At 40.7% G+C, this 27,076-nt stretch overlaps 1 protein-coding gene across 16 annotated transcripts in view; it reads left to right on the plus strand.

Annotated features, from left to right (window-relative positions):
• Window positions 1-27,076, plus strand: part of LOC109915075 (protocadherin beta-15-like) — a 129,047-nt gene that overhangs the window by 54,857 nt on the left and 47,114 nt on the right. For 8 of the 16 annotated variants that reach the window (XM_048603434.1, XM_048603438.1, XM_048603436.1 and 5 more), the window contains one exon: window positions 24,593-24,651. In XM_048603434.1, coding sequence (XP_048459391.1) covers window positions 24,593-24,651 — 59 coding nt within the window. Of the gene's footprint in view, window positions 1-1,401; window positions 3,763-4,817; window positions 7,497-9,123; window positions 11,825-14,307; window positions 16,725-24,592; window positions 24,652-27,076 lie in introns of those variants that run through there. The other 8 variants (XM_048603431.1, XM_048603432.1, XM_048603433.1 and 5 more) reach the window with 5 other exon arrangements.

Here is a 27,076-nt window from a genome sequence, read left to right on the forward strand (position 1 = left end):
TGCACCTTGTTGTCTCGGATTCTCCAGCATCTGCAGTTCCTACTATCTCTGATTCAGAGACTATTTATTGATCCTCAAGAAGACATTCCCCTTCATCTTGATCTAAAGCGGGAGGTGCCTTATCTTTAAAGTGCCCCTGAGCATCCACTCTGTCAAGCCTCCTCAGAATATTTCATTGCATTTCAACAAGATCACTGCTCATTCTTTTAAAATCAATGAGTATAGGTCCCCCATTAATTTCTTCAGCACAAAGGTTTAGCAGCATATCATTGATTATTAATTCCTCAGTTGAGAAACAAAGGCTGTCAGTGAAGCACCCAATCTTGTTTTAGCCCATGAATGTTGTAATGTGGGTCAGGAGTGTACAGTACAATAACAATGACAGTTTCAGATGCTGTAGATGAGGTGAAAAACCGCTGCTTACCATATCTGGGCCATTAAGACATGGCTGTTGCAAACATATTTCAACTCAATATTGAGGCAAATGATGGAATTTTGTTACATTCTTTTCAAGAAAGTTGATTAAACTTAATATGTCCTATCTAAGGACATAAAACGAGGAGCAGAAGCAGGCCATTCAGCCCATCAAGTCTGCTCTCCCATTCGATGAGAACATGGGTGAAATGATTTCCTGCCAATCATATTTTAGCAATGTTATGTCCAATTCAATTAGACGTATTTAATGGAGAAAATAATCTGGCCAAGTGAGCTTTGTGGTGGCGGAAACTTTCAGGTTATCAATTAAACATGCAGTTAAGTGAACGTTTTGGCCAGGTTCGGATGTCTTATAAAGGCAATTACATTTCAGATCTATTTAGAACATAATTAATAATTCAAATGAGTGAAAACAGTGCAGAAATAATGAAGGAAATGGTTGGTTTGATTTTATATTGCACAAGAATAAATCTAACTATTGAGCAAAGTCTTAGAAATGCATTCCAACTTTAAGAAACGTTCAGTGTCGTGATTGGTTGAATGTAAGGCAGCCATTTCCTCCAATGAATAGCTACAATGGTCCCGGAGATCCTTACTGCCTTACCCTCCCTTCCGCCGTTGTATCCAACCAGATAGAGCTTGGGTAGAGCTGCGTCTCGTTACATTAGGTCTTCTACTTTTCAGCCACTGGTGATTTTAGAAGAAATAAGAAGGTTTGTTAGCAATAATATCATAGATTTCTTTTAATTTTAAAACTGTGTTATTCAGGCAAGCTAGCTGTTTCGCCAGAATGGAAACATAATTGATTCTTCTGCCAGGATTTTTTTTGTTTGTTTTGTTTTTACACGGCGCTTGTATCACTTGAAATGCTTTGTGCTGGAAATGGAGTATTGTAAAACATATCGGCTATTGAAATGGCTATTTTTATATTGTATCATCTTTTCTTGGGAACTGGCTTCCGGACAGATGCGTTATTCGATTCCTGAGGAACTGAATTTAGGCGCTTTTGTTGGAAATATCGCCGACGATTTGGTTTTGGATAAAAATGAGCTATCGGCTCGCGGCTTTCACATTGTGGACAGTCCCAGTAAGCAGTATCTGGACGTGAATTTAGACAATGGAAATTTGCTTGTAAAAGAAAAAATAGACAGAGAGCAGCTGTGTGGACCAGCCGTCACTTGCACACTGTCCTTGGAAGCCGTGATTGAAAAGCCCCTGAACGTGTATCACTTTCAAGTGGAAATTCTAGACGTAAACGACAACGCTCCGCGTTTCCCAAAGAGTCAGTTCCGACTGGAAATCTCAGAGGTGGCTGCTCTGGGAACGCGATTTGCTCTGGAGTGCGCGTTCGACCCGGACGTTGGTGCCAACTCTGTACAGAGTTACCAGCTGTCAACCAACCACTATTTCAACCTGGATGTGGAAACGCGCGGTCGGGACGGAAAGCTACCAGTTTTAGTCTTGGAAAGAGCCTTGGACAGGGAACAGGAGAATACGCACAGGTTAGTGTTAACTGCTAAAGACGGAGGCATCCCTGAGAGATCTGGCACTGCTGAAATAGTAATCGCAGTGGAAGATGCCAATGACAATGCACCTGTTTTCTCGCAGTCAGTCTATAGGGTCAGTTTGCTGGAGAATGTACCTATGGGAATTTTGGTGATTAAACTAGATGCCTCTGATTTGGATGTTGGTCTCAACGGGCAGATCGTGTATTCATTTAGCAGTCACACTTCCAATAGAGTCCGGGAACATTTTGCTTTGGATCCAAAAACTGGTGAAATCAAAATTAAGAAGCATTTGAACCACAAAGACAACAGCGTTTTTGAGATTAATGTACAAGCAAAGGACAAAGGACCTTACGCGACTCCTGTTTACTGTCACGTTGTAGTTGACATCGTTGATGTCAACGACAACGCTCCTGAACTGACCCTAACCTCTCTGTTCAGTCCTGTCAGTGAAGACTCCCTTCCGGGAACTGTGGTGGCTCTGATCAGTTCAGCAGACAAAGACTCGGGTGAAAACGGGCACGTCCAATGTCAAATCTCAAATAAGCTTCCTTTTAAGCTGGACTCCTCCTTAAGTGGTTATTATAGATTGGTTACTGGAGAGACACTGGATCGGGAGTATATATCGAAATACAATGTAACTATTGTGTGCAGTGATGCCGGAACGCCTCCACTCACAGTCAACAAAACCATCCTGCTGGAGGTTTCAGATGTAAATGACAACCCACCGCAGTTCAGGCAACCTTTATACACTGCTCACGTGATGGAGAACAGCGCTATTGGTGAGTCCATACTCTCGGTCACTGCTTTTGATCCCGATTTAAATCAGAACGCCCGCCTAACCTACCATATCTCGGAGACACTAATTCACAACATGCCAGCATCCACTTATGTCTCTATTAACTCGGACAGTGGCGTCATATACGCTCAGCGAACTTTTGACTACGAGCATCTGAAAAATTTTCAAATCCAGGTTCTGGCACGTGACTCTGGAGAACTGCCTCTTTCTGGCAACACTTCGGTCGACATAATTATCCTGGACCAGAATGACAACGCCCCGGTGATCGTTCATCCCTTGCCCGAGTTCGGTTCCACGGTGTTCGAGACGGTATCCCGGTTCGCAGAGCCAGGCTACCTGGTCGTCAAAGTTTCTGCTACAGACGCTGACACCGGTCAGAACGCACGCCTCACTTATCAGATTCTCCATGCTACTGACGCTAGCCTTTTTACCATTTCACCAGATACGGGAGAGATCTGGACAATACGCAACATCGTGAATAAGGACGCTTCGAAACAGAGGTTGGTAATCGGGGTTAAAGACAACGGAATGCCTCCGCTGACAGCTACAGTAACGTTCATGCTGTCTGTGACGGGAACGGATGTACAAATGCTCTCTGGTGTGACCAGCGACAACGCTGAGTTCGTTTCCAATTCGAGTTTTTACCTGGTGATAACTTTCGGCCTCACCTCCTCCATTTTCCTAGTGATTTTGATTACCCTCGCGATTAAGGTATACAACAGCTCTTCGGTAGATACCTGTGGCTGTTTGACTGCAAGGAACTCCCGAAATGGGCTTCGGAAAGGCAGTAGAAGTCTCCAGATACCAGCGAACTATGTTGAAGTGTTTGGGGGTGATCCACTTTCTCAGAGTTTCCGTTACGATACTTGCTCATCTTCATATTCCGCAAAGCGAGGTTTCTTGTCTTCCCACAGAGGCACTATGTCTGCCCGGAAGAACAACATCCTGAATGGTGATTGGGGGAATGGAGACACCCCAAGAACACCAACCCATGCGCAGTGCAGAAGCACTATGAATTCTGAGGTGAGGTTCTTATTCAAAAGCGAAAAGAAAACACCTCATGGGTTTGATTTGGAGTTACAATTGTCCTCGGGAACCGTGCCGATCATGAAGATCTGGGTTAGGAAATGCCCAAGAGAGAATCCTTTCATTCGGCTTTGTTATCTGAAGGCCCAGTCGCTAATTCTGGACCAGCTCGTGTGCTATTCAATAAGTTGCCCTTAGGTGCGTTCACATGGCTTACCATCACGCTAATTGTGCCGGTTAGAGAAAATTACCATTAAGTATGCGTGTATAAACCAAAATTGACATGCCTGAAGCGCCACCTGCAACCTGCATCATCTATACTTTAGAATGGAAGGAAATTGTAGCTTACTCTGGAATTCCACCCTGGTCCGTAAGAGCAAAATAAATTTAGTTTCAGTGCTCTGATGGTGGTTATACGTATTGTTGCAATGTGTTATAGTCTAGGGTTTACATTTTTAAGCAGAATTAAAGCATCTCATATTTCATTAGGGGAAATATTCTGATCAGCAGACAGTCAAACGAAATAGTTGAAGAAGTGTCCTGAAGGGTCACTAGACACTAGACTTTCTCTCTACAAATGTTGCCAGACCTGCTGAGTTTCTGCAATAATTTATGCCTTTGTAACTGAAATAACTGAATGGACTCAGAGGAGATTAAATATCACATGTGAATAAAGTGTTAAATGTGTATTGAAAGGCAGGGTACCCTGAGTTATCAGTCAAGTGGTATAACACCTTATTAGGGAAGAAATAAAATAATTTCAGGTTTTAAAATAGTTTTAAAGAAGACTTTTTTGGTGATTCACCAAAGTTTGGAAAATGTGGAGGAAGAGTCACCAAAATAGTGTAGGAAGAAAAGGAGAAATTTAGATTGCACAATGCTAAATATCAAAATCACTGAGATATTTACAGAGACATTCCAGCTTTAAGAAATGTTCTGCATGGTCATTGGTTGAATTCCCATTCACCAATGAAAAGCTGTAATGTGTCGAGAGATCTTGACTGCCCCCTTCCCTCCCCATCCACCATTACGTACGATCAGATACAGTGTAAAACCGGTATAAAGAGCTGCGTAGCGCTACACTGGGTGTAATATTCATTTATGTTGGCAATTTTACAAAGAAATAAGAAGAACAGATCGACTTCTCAGTGATATGTGAAAAATACAGGTATTTTCATGTAATGTTATCCCTTTTTATCGTTGAAAATCGTTTACACGGAATCTTATTCCAAGGAATCACTGAATGGCGAGACGCGCAGAAGCATTTGGAATGCATTGTGCGGGAAATGGGATTTTCTGAAATACACTGGCTGTTGAAGTGGTCACTTTTGTTCTTTATGTTACCCTCCTGGGTGCTTGTTTCGGAACAGATTCGCTATTCAATTCCTGAAGAACTGCAACTAGGCGCCTTTGTTGGAAATATCGCAGATGATTTGGGTTTAGACGTGAACGAGCTCAAAGCTCGCAATTTTCGGATTGTGTCTGGGCCCAGGAAGCAGTATCTGGACGTAAATGTGGACAATGGGATATTACTTGTGAAAGAAAAAATTGACAGAGAACAGCTCTGTGGGCCTAACCTGATATGCACTTTGTCCTTAGAAGCCGTGATTGAAAATCCTTTAAACGTGTATCATTTCCAAGTGGATATTCTGGATGTGAATGACAACGCTCCCAGTTTCCCAGAAAGTCAATTCCGATTGGAAATCTCAGAGGTAGCCGTGCAAGGAGCGCGTTTTGCCCTGAAATCGGCGCAGGACCCAGATGTTGGAACTAACGCTTTACAGACCTACTCGTTAGTCAGTAACGAATATTTCGCAATAGACATCCAGTCGCGCAGTGGAGATGGCAAATTGCCAGTGTTAGTATTGCAAAAGCCGCTGGACAGGGAAAAACAAAAGACACATAGGCTCGTACTAATTGCCAAGGACGGGGGAATCCCTCAAAAATCTGGAACTGCCCAGGTAATTATTATCGTACAAGATGCGAACGACAACGCGCCTGTGTTTTCACAATCAGTATATAGGATGAGACTGCTGGAAAATGCATCTAAAGGCACACTTGTAATCAAGCTAAACGCAACTGACTTGGACGATGGCCCTAATGGAGAAATTGTATATTCGTTCAGTAGTCACGCCTCTTCCAAAGTCCGCGAACTGTTCAACGTGGATTCCAGAAATGGGGAGATCAGAATCGAAGGCGACTTGAACTATGAAGAAAATCGTGTTTTTGAGATTAATGTACAAGCGATGGATAAGGGGCCTGACGCGACTCCTGTGTACTGTGATGTCCTGGTTAACATTACTGATGTCAATGATAACTCACCTGAGATAACTTTGATCTCTATGTTCAGTCCTGTTATTGAGAACTCCTTGCCTGGGACGGTGGTAGCCTTGTTTAGTGTGGAGGACAAAGACTCGGGAGATAATGGACAGGTTCAATGCCAAATTGCAAATGGTTCTCCTTTCAGACTAGATTCGTCTGTGAAGAATTACTACAGATTGGTCACTCAGCAACCACTCGATCGCGAAAAAACGTCAGTGTACGACCTTACAATCCTGTGTAGCGACAGAGGAATCCCTCCTCTCGCAGCCAAGAAATCCATCCGGGTGGACGTTTCCGATGTTAATGATAACGTTCCACGTTTTACACAACCTTCATACACAGCCTACGTGATGGAGAACAACGTTATCGGCTCCTCCGTTTTCACCGTGACAGCCTTCGATGCAGACATAAACCAGAATTCTCGACTCTCCTACTCCATCCTGGAAACTGGGGACCAGGATTTACCAATATCCGCCTATGTGCAGATTAATTCAGAAACTGGTATGATATATTCTCAGACAACATTTGACTACGAACAAGTTAAAAACTTTCAGATTCACGTGCGGGCACAGGACTCTGGAGCTGTGCCGCTGGCCAGCAACGCCTCAGTTCAATTTATTATCCTTGATCAAAATGACAATGCGCCAGTGTTCACACAGCCATCGCCAGAGTATGACTCTACGGCGACAGAGACAGTTTCGAGATTTACCGAACCAGGATACCTGGTTGCAAAAGTGTCCGCAACCGACGCGGACTCTGGCCAGAATGCTCGCCTTGTTTACCAGATTTTTCAGTCTACTGACCCGGGACTTTTTACTATTTCAGCGGACTCGGGGGAAATATGGACAGTTCGTAGTATCCTGGACAAGGATCTCAGGAAGCAAAAGTTGGTCATTGTTGCAAAAGACAGTGGAGTCCCCCCACTTACAGCGACAATGACCATCATTATATCAGTGGAACAAAGTAAAACAGGAATGTTATCCGAGATGGACACTTTACCAGAAGGAGCTGTTTTTGCTTCGGATACAAACTTTTACTTGGTCATAGGTTTGGGGTTACTCTCGGTCATTTTTCTAGTGATTTTAGTTATCCTCGTCGTCATGGTTTATAAAAACAGACCTGGTGTTGACCACCGGAGCTCTTCTCGGGGCACCTGTTGTTGCTTTGAGACAAGTACTCGCAAGGCCAGTCGGAGCCTTCAGATTCCTCCGAACTACGTGGAAGTGTTTGGGGGCGACCCACTTTCTCAGAGCTTCCGCTACGAGACGTGCTCGTCTTCAGATACGCTGAAGAGAGACTTCATGTTTCGCAGTATGCGGATTTCACATGCCGGAAAGGCCGGCCCTGCTGGCAAAGACCCCCCACCAATGTTGAACCCTGCAAATTCTAGAAATACTGTTAATTGTGAGGTGAGACACCCGGATTCTGGGTGAGTGGGAGGTAATGCGTTATTGGCAGGTGCGCTCGTTAAACTAAGGCTACATTAATGTGGATATGAGGCGATGGGAGAAATTTTCCCTGGGCTTTCAATCTTCGTCGCTTTTCAAATTCCTCACCATCCCAACATCTGCACCTAAATCGACGTCAGATATTTTCCCTCATAATTATTCCGTTATATTTATCGTTGTAATTGTTATCCTGTATTAAACTGTTAGTAATTCTTTGACGCAAAGTATAAATAGCAAAGGAATTCATTGTTCTCTACATAAAAAGAGCTGCAGTTTTGAGACGCTGAGATTCTTCTTTCCCTCCCTAAACAGGCAAGACGACTGGTCATATTCTCAAGGTGATGGATCCTTATTTAGTGCTGACGTGGAGAGAAATGTCGAGAAATAGGGGAGATGGCGGTATTGTGGTATACCCCTGGTATTCCAGAGGCCGATTGAATTTGAATTCAGTGTCTATAGGTGTAAGGTTGGAAAAGCACAACAGGTCAGACAGCATCAGAGGAGCAAGAAAGTAGAACTCCTGACGAAGGTTTTCGGTGGGAAATGTTGACTTTCCTGCTCCTGTGATGCTGTCTGGCCCGCTGTGCTTTTCCAGCCTCACACCTATAGACTCGGAATTTAAATGCAATGCATAAATCTGGAATAAAAGTAAAGGTGACTGAAAATATCATCAATTGGTGTACATATCTTATCTGGTGCACTAATGTACTTTGGATAAGGAAACTTGCCAGCCTTTTTCAGTCTGGTCTATATGTGACTTCAGACACAGAGCAATGTGATTGACTCTTAAGTGTCCTCTGAAATAGCCTAAGAGCCCATTTAGTTCAATGGCAATTCGGGATGGGCAACAAATGTTGGCCTTGTCAGCGACGCCCACTTCGATGAAAGAATCAATAAAAACACTCGGAGGATTCTGAATTCTCTGCCCAAGAGAGATGTGGATGTTCAATCAAGTATATTTAAAAATGAAATGGATTTAAGCACATGAAATCAACTATAGTTTATGGGGAGATGATGGAAAAGTAGAATTAATGAAATGTTGAGTCATGTTCTTACTGAAGGGAGGGAAGAAGTTGGATGGCCCATGTAGCCTATTTATACCTCTCCTTCTTATGTTCTTATGTATCAATACCTTATGATGGTGAAAGTCAGAGATCGTTTTCTAAGCTTTTTTTTACCTGCCTAATAGACAGTCTCCACATCTGTGTTTTGCGCGGGGTCATCTATACGTGACATACAGTTAACAAAAAGAAACTGCTGTACCATTTACCTGCAAATAATAACTAGGATCATTAGCCTTGCTGTTATCTTGTTAGAAAATGTTATTGCATTGCTGAAAAACTCTTTGATAGCGAAAAGGCTAGAGTTAAAAGATTGATGGAAAGAAGTGGGAATATTTTTGGTTGTGCAACCATAAATATTGCTTTTACGCCAAGGTTTGCAAAGACATTCGAGCTTTAAGCGACGCCTAAGACAACGATTGGTTGATATGACATGCCTACGTTCACCAATCAGAAGCTAGACCTTGCCTGGAGATCCCTTTTCCCTCCCCATCCGCCATCAACGTAAGATCGGCGACAGTGTAAAAATGGACAGCAAGCTGTCGGTTGCTGTATTGCAAATTGCACGTATATCTACGGATGATTTTAGAATTAATAAGAACGGTCGTCACAAATAAGACCCGGATGTATAAATAATACAGGTACTTTGCAAATTACAGCTCTCGTAAAATTGTATGTAGGGAAGTTTATTGAGACCAGTTGGCGAACGGAGCTGCGCTGCACTGAAGCATCTGAAATGTTTTGTCGCTGGAAATGGGATATTATAGAATATACTGGTTGGTAAAATGGCAACTGTTGTACTGTGTATTCTCCTCCTGGATTCTGGTTGCGGGGCAAATTCGTTACTCGATTCCTGAAGAGTTACAGCTGGGTGCCTTTGTTGGAAACATTGCCGAGGATTTGGGTTTAAATGTGAAAGAGCTGTCGCCTCGAAATTTTCGAATTGTGGCCGGCCCCAACAAAAGGTTTTTCGACGTAAATTTAGACAATGGGATTTTATTTGTGAAGGAGACAATTGACAGAGAGCAACTCTGTGGGTCGAGTCTCATATGCGTATTGTCTATAGAAGCTGTGATCGAAAATCCTCTGAATGTCTATCGAATTGAGGTGGATATTTTGGATATTAACGATAACGTTCCCCATTTTCCAAAAAACGAAATCCGCCTTGAAATGTCTGAACTGGCAGTACCGGGAGCGCGCTTCCCCCTTGAGTGCGCGCACGACCCTGACGTTGGAACCAATTCCCTACAAAGCTACCGATTGCTTGGGAGTCAGTACTTCGGTCTGGACATTGAAACCCGCAGTGGGGACGAGAAGCTGCCAGTGCTGGTGCTTGAAAAGGCACTGGATCGAGAGAAAGAATCAACCCACAGGTTAGAGCTTATTGCCAAGGATGGAGGGATCCCTCCGCGGTCCAGCACTGCTCAAATAATAATCACGGTGCTGGACGCCAATGATAACTCTCCCGTGTTCTCCCAGTCGGTTTACAGGGTCAGCCTGAATGAAAATGTGCCCAAAGGAACAATGGTGATCAAACTGAATGCAACTGATTTGGATGATGGTTCTAATGGTGAGATAGAATATTCTTTTACCAGTCATACCTCAGGGACAGTGCGTGAGCTGTTTGATCTGGACTCCAAAACCGGGGAGATCAAAGTGAAAGGCAATTTGGACTATGAAGAAAATAATGCTTTTGAGATCAATGTTCAGGCAATGGATCGGGGCTCTGCACCACTGCCAGTGTACTGTCACATACACGTCGATGTTACCGATGTGAATGATAACTCACCAGAGGTGTTAGTGACTTCTTTGTTCAGTCCAGTTAGTGAAGGCGATGTGCCCGGGACTGTGGTGGCTCTGATCAGCACCACCGACAAAGACTCAGGAGAAAATGGACAGGTCCGTTGCCAAATCCCAGATAACATTCCGTTTAAATTGAATTCTCCTTTAAAGAACTATTACAAATTGTTAACGCGGGAGGAACTGAACAGGGAAACCGCCTCCAAGTACGACATCACTGTCCTCTGTAGTGATGCAAGCTCGACCCCACTGTCTTCCAAGAAAACTTTGCGGGTGGAGGTCACTGACGTAAATGACAATGCTCCACGTTTTAAACAGTCCGTGTACACAGCCTATGTGATGGAGAACAATGTTATCGGAGGGTCAATCCTTTCTGTGGCAGCGTCCGATCCGGATGTTAACGAGAACGGTCAAATATCTTACTCTATTCCGAGGAAACAGATTCAGGACGAACCAGTGACCAACTACGTGCGTATTAATTCACATAATGGAGTCATACTTTCTCAGATAACATTCGATTATGAGAAACTTAAAAACTTTCAGTTCCAGGTTCAGGCACAGGATTCTGGAGTTCCAGCACTCAGCAGCAATGTTTCAGTAGATGTTGTTATCCTTGACCAGAACGACAATGCTCCAGTGATTCTGCACCCATTACCTGAGTATGGGTCAACAGCAACAGAGACAATGTCCCGTTGGGCAGAACCAGGATACCTGGTTACCAAGGTATCTGCCATTGATGCAGACTCTGGTCAGAACTCTCGCCTATCTTATCAGATTATTCAGACTACTGACCCAGGACTTTTCACGATTTCACCAGATACTGGCGAAATCTGGACAGTCCGTAGAATTGAGGGCAGAGATTCGATAAAGCAGAGTTTAACAATTATTGTAAAAGACAACGGAACACCACCACTTTCAGCATCTATGACGATCGGTATATCGGTGGTGGATGGGGAATCAGAGCTGCTTTCTGATGCCGGAAGTTTAAATGAAGATCCCGGGTTCACTTCCGATTTGAGTTTTTACTTGGTGATATTCTTAGCATTAATTTCGTCCACTTTTCTGGTAATTTTAATCGTCCTTGCTGTGAAAGTGCACAAGAACAGAACTCGGCTCGGAGTTTACAGCTGTGCCCTGGACGCCTGCTGCTGTTGTGAATCAAGACATTCATTGAATGGCATTCAAAGGGCCAGCAGAAACATTCAGATACCTCCAAATTATGTGGAGGTATTTGGTGGCGACCCTCTGTCTCAGAGTTTCCGCTACGAGACATGTTCAACCTTAGGTTCAACTAAGCATGACTCCGCCTTTTCAAAGGTGTGCACTTCATCTCATTTGAAATGTAACGTCAGGAGTGAATACATTGAGAAGGGAAAAAATCCACACATCTCACCTCCTGAAAAATGTACAAACATTGTAAATAGTGAGGTGAGATATTGCTTCAAAAGGGAAAAAAAAGATACACCACAAGTTTGATTTGGTTGCACATAAGTCGGCTGAATGGTCTTCTTCTGCTCCTTCGTCTTGTGGTCTTACGTACAATGGAGATTTCCAACGCATAGCTAACTATTTCTGTGTGGTTCTATGCAGTTGAAGATGAAGATAAAAAATACAACCCAGTAGCTTTCCTTGCATTTTTGGAACAAGAACTTATGTATTTATGGTATATAAAAAAAAAGTCCATGGAGGTGGTGGAAGAGGTGGGGATAGCTGAGCTTCAGTTATGTCTAATTGATAAGAACTGTTCAAGATTGTTCCTTCTAATTGGAAAAAAATGCACAATGTAGTTGCAATATGTGTCACAGGAAAATAGTGCACAAGAAACAAAATGAACAAGATATGCGTCTAAAAGGGAATAAGTTAAAACAAAAATCTACAAAATACTATCATTTAGCAGAACAATTCCAATTGGTGAATACATATTTCATTTGGGGAAAACTGTGAATACAAATGTATTTTGTAATATATTTGTTGGAAAGAATGTACCTGAATTAGGCATGGAAAAGTGAAAAATTGCAGATACTGAAAGTCTGATTTTTTTTTTTAAATCGAAAATGTTGGGCAAATTCAGCAAGTGTGACAACGTCTGTGAAGAAAGAAAGTGAGTTAACATGTTTCAGATTTGTGACTGTTCATCAGACCGGGAAAAGTTAGAAATATATTGGGATTTGAGTAAGCAGTAGGTGGGACAAGGACAAACAAGGATCTGCAATAGAATGAATGCCAGGAGAGATATAATAGCCGAAAAACTAGTTTCCAGGGCTAAACGGAATGAGACAAGAAACAAATTATACGTTTGGAGTAGATGTATTGTAAGTTGTGACAAAAACATGAAGAGAAAACCCAGCACGGGTAAAGAGAAGAAACAAAATGGGGGCAGAGGTTATTGTGAGAAATTAGTTCTTCTTGTTCATTCACAGGATATGGGTTTTGCTGGCTGGACCACCATTTAGTGTCCATACCTAAATATCCATAGGGCAGTTAAGGGTCAACCACAATGCTGTGGGTCTGGAGTCATAGGCAGTTCAGACCAGGTAAGGATGGTAGTTGCCTTTCCTAAAAGATATCAATGAACCTGATGGATTTTCCCAACAATCAACAATGGAATCATGGTCATCATTAGAGTCTTAATTCCAGAATTTTATTGAATTGAAATTTCACCATCTGCCGTGGCATGATTCGAGCCCAGGTCCTCAGAACATTATCTGGCTATCTGGATTGACAGCCACACGAAGATGTTGCCTCCCCCTACTGAAGTCAGCGTTAAAATTGGAGAGGTGTGAAGTGTCTGTCAAAAGATAAAATACTGTTCCTCACATGTACATTGCGCTTCATGGAGCAGTGATGCAAACTGAGGACAGAGATGTCAGTGTAAGAACAAAGTGCAGGATTAACATAATAAGCCACTGGAAGCTCAAGGTCATGCCTGAAAACGGAACATAGGTGATCCACATAGCAGTAAGGCAATCCGCATTTGACACACCCACCATCCATTCCCTCAGGAAAGAGGAAACAATATTTTGAGCAGAATATATCCTAAACTAGATTGAGAGAAGTGCGTATAAATTGCTGCTTCAGCTGAAAGGAGTAATTGGGGGCACGGATGTTGAGGAGAGAGGACGGCTAGGTGCCAAACCTGTGATAGCATGAAAGGCGCAGTTGAGTGGCAAGTATTATTGGGGCTAACTGAAATCTGTACTCTTCCCCCAGAGTGTCACAGAGGGAACAGAATGCCGGAAGAGGGTTCCGAAATCTTTTAACTCAAAGTGAAAGGTGGATGTCCGTTTGAGAGCATTTTAAAGGGATCAGATGATATGTTTCCAGCATTTTCTGTTTTCCTATCACTTATGTGTAGTTTACAGATAAGATAGTCATTATGCATTCACAATATGACAAGTGAAGCTTGTGTATTAAGTATATGGTTCGAACAGTTCCATTCGGGCTTCTGGTAAAAACAAATCACTTCAACTATTTAATTTGCGTGCATGGCGACATGTGTTTTGCAAGAATGTATATAGATGCATTTCCAAATATTCTCCTTTCTTCAGCTTCTTTTTAGAGTAATTTGACGGAGAAAGTTAGATCACTAAACTAATAGATCAAGGATTTTCATTGTACAACAATAAATGTTCAACTTCCTGACCTGATAGCTTTAAGAAATGCTGCGAGTTGTGATTGGTTGAGGACAAATGGGTCTCCATCCACCAATCAGTAGCTGAACGGTGACTGGAGATCCAGACTGCCCCCTTCTCGTCCCATCCGCCATCACATAGGATCTGATACAGTGTGATATTGGGTAGCGAGTAGCGGGATATTTTATATTCCCAATCTTTAGTGATTTTGGAAGAATTGAGAAGAGTTATCAGAAATTGCCTCGGAGAATGTATCTCAATTGCAGGTATTATGGCTCTTTATTTTGGATTTTGAAAAATGAATACGTAATCATTTTTATTCCAAGGAGCGAAGTGGACAGCGCTGTAACGTGCTGAAAGGATTGAAATGCTTTGTGCTAGAAATGGGATTTTATAAAATATATTGGTTGTTAAAATGGCAACTATTGTGTTTACTGTTCTGCTGGAACCTGGTTGCTGGACAGATTCGGTATTCCATTCCTGAAGAATTACAGCTGGGCGCGTTTGTTGGGGACATCGCGGCTGATTTGGGTTTAAATGTAAAGCAGTTCTCGACTAGGAATTTTCGGATCGTATCCGGTCCCAGGATGGAATACTTCGGTGTGAATGTAGACAATGGGATTTTAGTGGTTCAGGAGAATATTGACCGAGAGCAGCTCTGTGGATCGAGCCTCGGTTGTACTTTGACACTGGAGGCTGTGATCGACGAGCCACTGAATGTGTATCACGTCGAGGTGGAAATTCTAGATATAAACGACAACGCTCCCCATTTCCCGAAGGGACAGTTCCGTTTGGAAATATCCGAGTTAGCAATGCCTGGAATTCGCTTCCCACTGGAGCCTGCGTACGATCCCGATGTAGGCACCAACTCCTTGCAAAGCTATCAGTTGGCTCCTAATCAGTATTTTAAGTTGGATGTACAATCTCGCAGTGAGGACGTTAAACTCCCAGTTCTGGTGATGGAGCGACCTCTTGATAGAGAACAGCAGTCCACGCTGCAGCTAGTGTTGACCGCCACTGATGGGGGCATTCCGCAGAGATCTGGCACTGCACAGATTCTCATCCACGCTCTGGATGTCAACGACAACGTACCTACCTTTAGCCAGTCCCTTTATCGTGTCAGTTTGATGGAAAATGTGCCCATAGGAACGTTGGTGATCAAAGTGAACGCCACTGACCCAGATGAGGGTTCCAATGGAGAAATTGTCTATTCCTTTGGTAGCCACATTTCCGTTACAGTGCGGGAACTGTTCAGTGTGGATCCCACAACTGGAGAGATTCGCGTGAAAGGACATCTAGATTTTGAATCAGCAAAGCAGTTAGAGATTAGTGTGCAAGCTGTGGACAAAGGCGCAGGATCTGTACCCGTGCATTGCGATGTGATAGTGGAAGTGGATGATGTGAATGATAATGCGCCTGAAATAACGGTGACTTCTTTGTCCAGTTCAGTGCCTGAAGATGCCCTACTGGGGACTGTGCTAGCTTTAATCAGTGTGACTGATTCGGATGTGGGGGAGAATGGAAACACACACTGCCAGATCCCAAAGAACCTTCCTTTCGAATTGGATTCAACATTTAAGAACTATTACCGATTGGTCACCAAAGATTTACTAGATCGAGAAATGGTTTCTCAGTATGATATCACCGTTACCTGCTGGGATGAAGGTTCGCCCGTACTCACCTCCACCAAAACCATTCAGCTAAAGATCTCTGATATAAACGACAGCCCGCCACATTTCTCACAGACTTCATACACCACCTATATCACTGAGAACAATGTCATTGGCAGTTCTATCTACTCAGTACCAGCTTTTGATCCGGATTTAAATCAGAACTCCAGGCTGTCCTATTCTATTTTACAGACACAAGTCGGCCACGACCCCGTTTCTAATTATGTCTCCATTAATTCAGAAAGCGGTGTAATATCTGCTGAACGCTCTTTTGACTACGAAGAATTGAAGAAGTTTCAGATCCAGGTCCAAGCTATAGACGCTGGAATTCCTCCGCTGAGCAGTAATGTGGCTGTGTTCGTGGTCATTCTAGACCAAAATGATAATGCTCCAGTCATTATATCCCCAATACCGGAATATGGGTCGACAGCAGTGGAGACAGTATCTCGATCAGCAGAGCCGGGTTACCTGGTGACCAAGGTGTCAGCCACTGATGCGGATTCAGGTCCGAATGCAAGGCTGTCTTATCAACTGGCTCAGGCTACTGACCCTGGTCTTTTTACCATTGCTCCGGCCACGGGAGAGATCTGGACAGTCCGCCGCATTACGGGTCAAGATGCAACTAAACAACGCTTGGCTGTCCTAGTAAAAGACGATGGGCTCCCCCCTCTGACTGCCACCATAAATATCATCTTATCATTGACGGACAGGGAGAGTGAAATTCTTTCTGAAGTCAGTAGCTTAACTGAGGATATCAGACTGCCTTCGGACCTAAGCCTATACTTAGTCATAGCTTTAGGGACGATCTCATCCATTTTTCTAATGATTTTGGTTATCTTGGCTGTCAAAGTCCACCAAAGTAGGAACGTTTTTCACCGTCACAGATGCTCCCTTGATACGGGCTGCTGCTTCGGATCAACGCATTCTCTCAATGGAATACAAAAAGCCAGCGTGAACCTTCAGATTCCCCCTAACTATGTTGAAGTGTTTGGTCGTGACCCACTGTCTCAGAACTTTTGTTACGAGGTATGTTCTACATCGGATAAAGAGACAAGTGGCAACGTATTTCCCAAAATTCAAATTCTTAATCGATATAGGCAACCGCCTTATCGTGACCTAAAGACATGGTCAGGCTTCAAATGTTGTAAGTGATGGGATCTGTTTCTTCAGTGAAGTAAGGCACAGCGTGCACTAAGCTGGAGATCTTGAAGACGCATCATTGGTATTGTGCATATCCTCAGGGTATTAATTGTTCTTCCGCGTGTAACACAGCTCTGAAACTCACCCAAAGGATAGCTTTCTGCACTTCTGTATTGATTGTTGCCCAAGTGCAAATCATTTTGTAGCCTTTCATTTGTCAATAACGTAAACAAAATTGCCTGTCCTTTTTGTAGACTGTTTTGCATAGGCGCCCACGCATGGGTTCAGTAAGAACCTGGGAGCCTGAAAGGGTAAACATGGAGAGAATGTTTCCTCTCATTTAAGAATTTAGAATTAAGGTTCACTTAATTAAGAATCGCCCATTAACAACAGAGGATTTTTTTTTAATTTCAGCGACGATTTGAGTAGTGGGAACTCTCTTCCTGAAAAGGCAGAATCTTTAAATATTTTTCGGCAGAGGTAGATAAATTTTGATGAGAGATGTGAAAGTTAGGTGGAAATGAATCTAATTTTAGTGTTGCAAATTTAGATTTATATCCTGGAGACCAATATAAATACAATGCAGCGTTCATAAATTCTGACCAGGGCTTTACAGAAGAACAATTTCAATGCTAATTTCTAGGCGCCTAATGCGTGCTTCAGCCTGCGAAAAATTTTAGAAGCATTGGGAGAACTTTAAAAAAGTAGTGTGTAAAAGAACTGCGGATGCTGTAAATCAGAAACAAAAACAGAAATTGCTGGAAAACCTCAGCAGGTCTGACAGCATCTGTGGGGAGAAATCAAAGTTAATGTTTCTGGTGGAGTGACCCTTCCTCAGAACAAAGTAGTGTGACTTTCTACCACTCAAGGGACTAAGTATTGTCAAATATGATTTTGTTTTTTTTTAATTTTGTGATGTTTATTTTAATTTAAAGTTTAAAATTGGTTGAATAAATGAGGTCATCCAAATAACAGGGCAAGTCGAGAAGGTGTGTTCCTTTTCAAAACACTGGATAAGGCAACCAACACACCTTTTAGAGTTTGTTTTGTTGCTCATTCTCAGGATGTGGCTATGGCTAGGCCAGCGCTTATTTCCTATTCACAATTTCCCATGAGAAGGTCATGGTGAGCTGCCTTTTTGAAGCCATTCACAGGGCATAGGTGCATGCACAGTGCTAAAGTATAACCAGGTTTCATTGAATCGATGTGAACAGATCAATAATAATACATTAAATGCATTTATAAAAGACTCTACCAAAATGAAAATGGATAAGAGTGGGACAATGAGCAATAAAAGGCAAAAGGAAAGGATTGGATTGCGTAACAGTGGTAAGAATGAATAAAAACAGGATACCATGGATACTGGAAATCTGAATTGAAATCAGAAAATACTTAAAAAAGTTGGAGGCATTTGTGGAGAGAAAGGCAGAGTTAAGTTGTTGCCCTTTTATCAGAACGCTGCTGGAACATATTGGGTGAATTCTTCTCCAAATAAATGAAATATTTGAAATTTAAAGCATGGCTGATTTTAAACACCTCTTAAGGGTGTGTTAGTCAGCGGTCTCACTTTGTTAGCTAAGAGGGGTGACCATATTGTGGTTTATAAAATCATGAGGGGCATAGATAAGGTGAATAACAAGGGTCTTTTTCCCTAGGGTGGGGGAATTCAAAACTAGGGGACATATTTTTAAGGTGAGAGGAGAAAGATTTAAAAGAACATGAGGGGCAACTTTTTGGCACAGAGAGTGGTTTGTGTATGGAATGAACTGCCAGGGGAGGTGGTGGATGCAGGTACAGTTACAATGTTTAAAAGACATTTGGATAAGTGCATGAATAGGAAAGGTTTGGAGGGACATGGGCCAAGTGCAGCCAAGTGGGGCTACTTTAGTTTGGGAACATGGTCAGCGTGGACTGGTTCGACCAAAGGGTCTGGTTCCATGCTATATGACTCTATGACTAAAGTTTGGAGAAATATGTGGGCTATATTTGCCCCGATTTGGGAATTCAATTCTTTGCAAATATATTTATATTCCAGAAGGAGTGACTCAGTATAGCTTAGTTTCTGTGGTATAGTTTCACGTGTTTGGAAAGAGGCTGCTCAGCATAGACTAGTCACTTCTGACAGCAAGACGTCATGTTTGGTGGAGTGTCTGGAAGGTCAAGTTCCATTAATGTTTGGAAAACCCTTCAGCAACACAAACTTTATTGATCCTAGACTAACCTTGCAATTCTGTGAGAAGTGCACACAACTGAAGAAGGACTTGTGTGTGTAAGTGAAACATTATCCCAGCTTTCAAAGAGATAAAGTCACCCTGTGATAGTGATGCTTGCTGCATCAGGAGCAAATTTACCTGAAGTGTCCCATGTGAATAATTGAACACCATCTCAACTGTAAATGCAATTGTCTGAGATTCTGACAAATGCAACAAGAGTAATTCTATTATTACACTCTTCGTCAAATTGAATTTGCATTGTTACATACTGGTCAGCAAATGGGTTCTGGTATGTGAACTCGTGTACTATAGAACATTGTTTGCTCTATTAATTTAGTCAGGCTGCTGCAGATTTCAGGTGTGAATGACAATACAGTATATTTTAAGTAGCTTTCCTATGTTGTCTATAATGTTGGAAAATGGTATCAGCTTTTATATATGTTTGATGATGTTTCTAGTAGAATGTGAGTTCTGTTGCTCTACTCTGTAGATCAATTTATTGAGGGTAGTTTCACATATTTATGTCTCGTGACAAACTCATATAATGGGAACATTTACTCATTTCCTTCTTATGATTGAGGAACATAATATATTGGAATCTCACCCCCTAGAAACAATATATTCACATAGGTTCATTTGTTTTGCTAGGTATTGATACATAGACGGATTGATAATGGTTTTAGATGCCAAAAACTTGTCATCTTTTCAATTCCACAAGGAGCATGCTTATTCTATCTCATGCCTTCAAGAAAATCTCTTCGGTGTTTTTTTTTGGCCTATGTTCATTCCAAATTGCTCAACATTGAACATTTAGATTAAAAGTGTACTCAAGTTCAGTTTAGTTCAACTGAGCCCTTTTTGAATATGAAGTGGTAAAGAAAAATATTATTTCTTCATTTACCTGCTGATCTCAAACATTCAAGGCACAAATTTTATTTCACAGCAAAGTTCGATCTGTATTTGGAGATTTGTTATTTTGTGAAGGATAGGATTTTTTTAGTTGTGCTGTACCATCACCTGTAGGATTTTTCATCACACAGGAGATTGTTTAATATAATGGTAAAATTCATGTTGTAATCCCGACGGCCATATAGTATTTAATTTGTATAGTTGATAATCAGCCCTTCTGGTTTGAGAAAACTGATTTTTTTCCCCATGCTGTTGGCATTGATCTAGGACCAATATCTTATGCTAGATATCCAGAAGATTGAAATTATATTTTCAGTTCCACATCGTGTTTGGCCCTGGGAAAAGTGAGATCGACATAAGGTGCTTTCAAACATGAACTAAGTTCACTCATTGATTAAATCTTTAATGTCCACAGAAATCTGCTTGGCAAGTGTTAAGATTACATTTGATTACTCTTTGGCCATATTAGCACTTATATTGCATTAAAATGATGCTAAAATAAGGGAGACTACTCTCTGGAGAGTCTTAATACATGTCTTAAGTGATGCTGCAATACTGATAGTGTTCCATCAATGCAAAAAGGCAATATAATTTAAGTCATATTTGATTCAGAGAAGATGTCTCACATTCTTTTGAGTGTACACAAACCATCTAGCCAAAAGCCAATTTAATAAGTTCAGGCAATTAGTTGAAAAACGTTAATGTTATGTTTTTCTTATAACATGAGAAAACTGATATTCTCATTAATTCTGTCTCAATATCATTCAGTATCTGTAGAAAACATGCAAGTTCTTGCGTTCAGAGTGTGTGTTCTCCAGTATAACTATAATTTTCTTAGCTGGATTATATCTTATAACTGCTATTCGCAGCTCAATAGTACTGTATAGATTGTATCAATACAAAACCCAAACTATACCAAATGCATACCAAAATAATTTGTAAGAAAAATGCTCACTAAAAATTTGAGGAGATTTCTAAATATAGGGCGAGGACTCAGATCACCTGAGCATTAGATCCAATTATTCAAGTTCATATCATTGAGTTGATCTTTTGGCATTTTTTTCTCAAAAAAGAAACTGAGAAAGTTGTATCCTTTTTGTTCTTTTGGGATTCTGAAGTCTGTTGTGACACTAAACACAAGTTCTCTCATAAACTGAAGAGTGCAAAAAGGAAAACCAAAATCTCAAGCATGCAGAAAATAATGATACTGAGTGGTAGAAGGATATACCGGCTAAATCATAGAATTGGGGTTTGTATTAAAGAAAACCCTCTGGTATTATACTGCACCAACTATTTCTAAGCAACAAACATGATGGATAGTCCAAAGTACAGCAGTAAATCAAAAATGTAAAAGTTTCAATGGATACCGAGCTTTTCCCTCTTAATGTTAGACATTACGTCATGTGGAAATAATTTTAACATATTTGGTGCATGCTTTTATTTCATAATGATTGAGTGATGCTGGGTTTTATTTCCTTGGTGTGACATATTAAGTACAGTTAAATCACTGGGCAATGGAATCTTCATACTTGTTGATAAATTATATATATTTGTGTCTTTTTTAACATGACTGTAAAATACATAAAATAACACTGTTACAAATTTCCCTAAATTGTGTTGAGGTAGCACTGCTAGCAGCATTTTCCTGAGATAGTGCCCATTTTAGAACTACAGCCTTATTGTGCACTGCTGCTGCAGAGGCAGCTTTACGAATCATGTGTCTGTGGTTCATTTGACACTTTACTGAACCAACGTGAGAGTCCCTGGAAGCATTCTCAGCTAAATCAGACCTTCAACCTGATTTATGACCTGACGTTAACACTGGGGAATAGGTGTTTTTGGCTTCACACTTACATCAAACATGAATGGTGTCAGTGTACCGTTTGTATATATAGACATACAGCATGCTTTCTGTGACAGCAAAGCTGGTGGTTTAACTCACAAGCTATAGATCTCAGACTATAGTATGAAAATAACCTTCAGTAGTGTGACATTCAAAGCACACAGTTGAAAAAGGGAATGTCTGGTACATTATGCTGTGATAATATGAATCAGTTGTTGGTCTTTTTACTACCTAATATTGCAACCACTTTTCCATTAAGTTTACCATGCTGCAAGCCAATTCCTTATCCTTTTGCCCTAGTGATGAACAAGCATCTTTATGGAACTAATTTTCTATTTTTAAATTTAAATATTTCTGATAATAGTGAGTATAAACTATGAAAATGCCTCTTTTAGCCCAATAGTCAATAACCCATTTAAACTGCATGTAACATAATAACTCATCATCAACATTGCATTGATCTTATTAAGTTTTGTTTTAAATTTTGCCCATTTTTTCTTCTTAACTACTTAAGAAGGCAGCATTAAGTAGTCATAAAAATAAAAGAAAAATACTGTACATGCTAGCAATCTGAAATGAAAATAGAAGTGTGGAGAAATTCAGCAGGTCTGGAAACACCTGCAAAAGGAGCAACAGAGTTAACATTTCAAGTCCATATTACTTTCCTTGGTTCCAGAAAAAAGTTATATTGGATGCAAAAGGTCAATTCAGTTTTTGAGTAATTGAGTTTCTCCACCATTTTCTATTTTTATTATAGAATTAATTAGTGGCCTGTTTGAAAGATTGTCTGCTATGAAACAATTCAGATGCATAATTAATTATCCACCTCTGCCAATTAAGAACAGAAGAAGGTTTGGGCCGACACTGTGGTGCAATGTTTAGCACTGCTGCTGCATGGCATCAGGATCCGGGTTCAATGCCAGTCTGGGGCGACTGTGAAATTTGCACATTTTCCCCATGTTTGCATGGGTTTCCTCTTGGTACTTCAGTTTTCTCCCACAGTCCAAAGATGTGCAGGTTAGGTAAATTGGCCATGCTAAATTGCCCATAATGTCCCAAGATGTGCAGGCTAGGTGGATTAGCCATTGGTAATGCAGAGTTACAGGGATAGGATAGCGGGGTGGGTCTGGGTGGGATGCTCTTCAGAGCGTCGGTGTGGACATGATGGGTCAAATGGCCTGCATCCACACTGAAAAAATACTATGATTCTAGTTCAATGTAGTTTGCACAGCCATCTCACAATCACTACCAATGGTGATCCCAATCTAGAAATTCAGATGTGGGAATCTCCTGTTTAAGTTTCACACCTTTGGAGATAAAATATGGTCCTCCCGGGCAATGGGCTGTATTAAGCAATAGAACACATTATAACTCTGGCATTCAGTCCTTTTGCTTTCTGGAATCCAGCCCATGAGTAAACATTCCAATGGTGACATGCCCAATAAAGATGTCATAGAATCATAGAGACATACAGCACAGAAACAGATTCATTCCACCATTTAAAAAAAAATGTTAAACTGAAAATAAGCATACAATCAAATGTCCTTAGTTAAGGAAAAACTGGAACTTTTAAAGGTATAAAACATAAAAGATGATGAACCTATATGAAACTTCAGTAAGTCTTCAGAATATTATGTGTGTTGGTGGACTCCCAAAATTTTGAAAAAGTCACACTTTTACTTTGGAAAGATGAGAGTACTTTTTGTTTAATTCTAACCCACCATGCTGCTTGGTAGAAGACAGTTTATTGGCCATGTTTATTGTCATGTTACACACAAACCAAAGTGTCCAGTGCAGCTGTGAATATGGTCCATTGGATAACTTACAGATAAAATTTGTTCTAAGCTAATTAGTTTTTTAAACACACTGCAGTATCATATATAGATATTACAGAAAAACAGCTTGAATATACAGAATTTTTATTGAAATAATACTGATTTTATGACTATGATATAACTATTTCGAATTCTGAATAAATAGGACAGTATATGTCAATGGTTGAAGGGTTAGGAATAAATAGAAGCCATAGTATAAGACTTAAAGTAAAATATTTGGAATAGAGCTCGAGATAACATTTTTTTGAACAAACAGTCGTGAGACTGTGGGGTTAATTTATACAGTTAGTTGATGAGACAGAAACTAGGTTAATAATTGGTATTTTCCAGTGGGCTTGTTGATGGTCACATCAGTAGCAAGTAGGGGTCTTAAGGCCACACTTGGCAGGAGCCAGGCCAATGGACCTTTTTATCCAGGAAGCAATCTCTTGAATGACTGTAGGATGGAGCTTGCCATCCTACTAAAGAAAGGACACGGTATGGTTGACCAAATCATAAGAACGGCAGCTGCAGAGCCTTGGCGGCTCAAGTGGGAGAGGTTAGCCCCTGCCTCCACTGTCATCAACATGGAGTCAGAAAATTGCAGCACTACGTTCAGAAGCAAATTGGACAGGTGAATAAGGAAGAAGACAGCTGTAATGATTTGGGAAGAAGGAGGTGTTTAATGGGTTCTGAATTATTTTCTGGCATAGAAGGCAAGTGCTGCAATGTAATGACTGGGCTAAATTACCTGTTCCTGTGGTGTAACTTCTATTTATTTGTATGTGTACATTAAGAGCAGTATTTTTTTTTAAAGCAACATTCTCAATAGTATTTGGGAAATGCTTGGAACAAAAATAACTGTCCTTTGACTTTCTTTCCTCTTTTAATGAGGTTAAAGTTGTAGATAACATTTAAACATGTCCACATGTCATGTAACGTGTCATACCTATTAACCAGAGTTTTTTTTTGTAGGTAAAGCAACCAAATGCTGACTGGCGTTTCTCACAGACTCACAGAGCTGAACTAAACAGGTACTTACAAATTTTCTTTTGATGCCCTGGAGTTTTCTTAGATCCAGAATTCATGGTTATGTACAGCCATTGGCAACTGGACTACATTGAAGACATTTCACACACTTAACTTCAATGTTTTTATAAACATCGGTGATTCCTTCAGAACATTTAGCTCCTTTCTTAAAATATCAACAATTCACTCTTTTCCACCTAGTGGTGCAATGTGTGAAAGTAATAATGTGAAATGGGGTACCCATCCTTTTAAACATAAGTGGGCCAGCATCTGATTCAATGTTTGTGATGAGAGTATTATAATAGCAGGGATACAGCAATAGTTCTTAATGACGCTAAACTAAAGGGATGAAAAGAATATCATGTTTGCATGTTATCCAATAGCTGCTGACAGAAAGGGCATTTATGAATATCAGCTGTAGGCAACATTGTACTTACCTTTGAAGTTTTTTGATTACTGAATAGTTTGTCAATACTTGCTTGCTAGGTTTGCATGTGAAGTAACAGGGAAGGGGAATATTTTGGAAGTGATAAAAATAAACCATTTTAGGAAAAAAGTAGCTGACAAGAGATTTAATTGTTAAGAGGAGTTTAAATAGAGGGGATAGGAAGGATTAATTTCAATTAGAAGAGAGGTTAATAACGAGGCAGAATTGATTAAACATAATTAGTAAAGGGTTAGGGGAGGTGAGTGTGAAACTCACTGCCTGAAAGGGTACTACAAGGCAGAAATCCTGGAATCACTTAAAAGGATTTGGAAGTGCATTGAAAGCGTTTGACTTCACAGGGCTATAGTTCAAGTGCTGCAAAGTGCAATCAGGCTTGGGTCATTTGGTAGAAAGCGCTAACCAGATAGAATAGAACCAAATAGAAGATCATTAAATGTTTTAAGGCTTACATACATGGATTCTTGTTAGACAAGGGCATTGAAGAGTATCAGGAGTAGAAGGAAATGTGCAATTCATGATACAAAAAGCTCAGCCATGATATTATTGAAAGTAAAGCAGGCCTGAAGGACCAGAAGAAATACCATTGCTACTAATTTTTAAATTGTTTTTTCCTTCCCTGCTCTTTCCTCATGATATATTTTCTTCCTTTCAAGTATCCAGCCAGTTCCCTTTTCAAAGAATTGAATCTATGTCAACCAGCCAGTATTTTCCAGATTATAGCAACTACTGTGTGAAAAAATCCCTTTTCTGCTCTTTAGTTTTTATACCAAATATCCTAAAACTGCGCTGTCTGTTACTGATTCTTCTGTAAGTGGGAACAGTTTCTCCTTATATACTCTATTAAACTGAATTATTTTTGCACATCTCCATTAAATTTTCCCTAACCTTCTCTGCTCGAATTAGAAAAATCACAAATTCTCCAGTTTCTCCATTAAACTGAAGTCCCTCATTACTAATATTAATCTCAGCCCCTTATTTGTGACCTCATTCATGTATGTACGATAGATCTGTGAATGGAAAACAGTAAATGCCAAATATTGCTTTAAATTATATTACAAAAGTTGAACAAAGTAAAAACTAATGTCAGAAAATTCTGGAACTTAAGTGTTTCATGTGAAAAATAATCAATATGCAGAATGCACACCTGATAGAATGGTAGAGGAGTGAACCTTGGAAATATTTAAACAATCAATGCAAAGCTATGGTGGGGTTACAGTAAAAGATCACTCTGAATGAAGAAGGTATTAAGATGCACTTAATAGTTTTGCACATGGAAATGAATTGCTCTGAAACAATAATCCAGTTGTCTTCTGCATTAAATGAAAAGATATTGAACTAAAAAAAAGCATCAATCAAAATGTGCCCAAAGTAACAAGGTGATAATTATATGGCTTCTTTTCATGCATAGTCATTGTAATTGGAAATTATTGCACTCTATCAGATTTGAACACCAGCTGGTTTATAAATAAGTAAAATCAAACTCTGCTATGTGATTCTTGTGTTATCTGCATTTTTTTATTCATTCATGGGATGAGGGCCACACTGGCTAGGACAGCAATTATTGCCCATCCCAGAGGACAGTTAAGGGTTTGGAGTCAGACCTAGGATGGCAGTTTCCTTCCCTGAAAGGTATTAGTGAACCAGATGGGGTTTTCATGACAATTGACAATGGTTGCTTGGTCATCAACAGACTCTTAATTCCAGGTTCTTTTTGAATTCAAATATCATTATCAGCTGTGGGAGGATTTAAACCTGGGTCCCCAAACATTATCTGGGTCTCTGGATTAACAGCCCTGCAATTGTACCACAAGGCCATGTAGGCCAGTTCTTTTTTATTCATTCATGGGATGTAAGCATTGCTGGCTAGGCCAGTATTTGTTGACCATCCCTAGTCACCCATAAACTGAATTGCTTCCTAGGCCATTTCAGAGGGCAGTTAAGAGTCCAACACTGGAGTTACATGTAGGCCAGACCACATACAA

The sequence above is a fragment of the Rhincodon typus genome, chromosome 12, assembly GCF_021869965.1.
Source record: "Rhincodon typus isolate 14 chromosome 12, sRhiTyp1.1, whole genome shotgun sequence".
Classification (NCBI taxonomy): Eukaryota; Metazoa; Chordata; class Chondrichthyes; order Orectolobiformes; family Rhincodontidae; genus Rhincodon; species Rhincodon typus.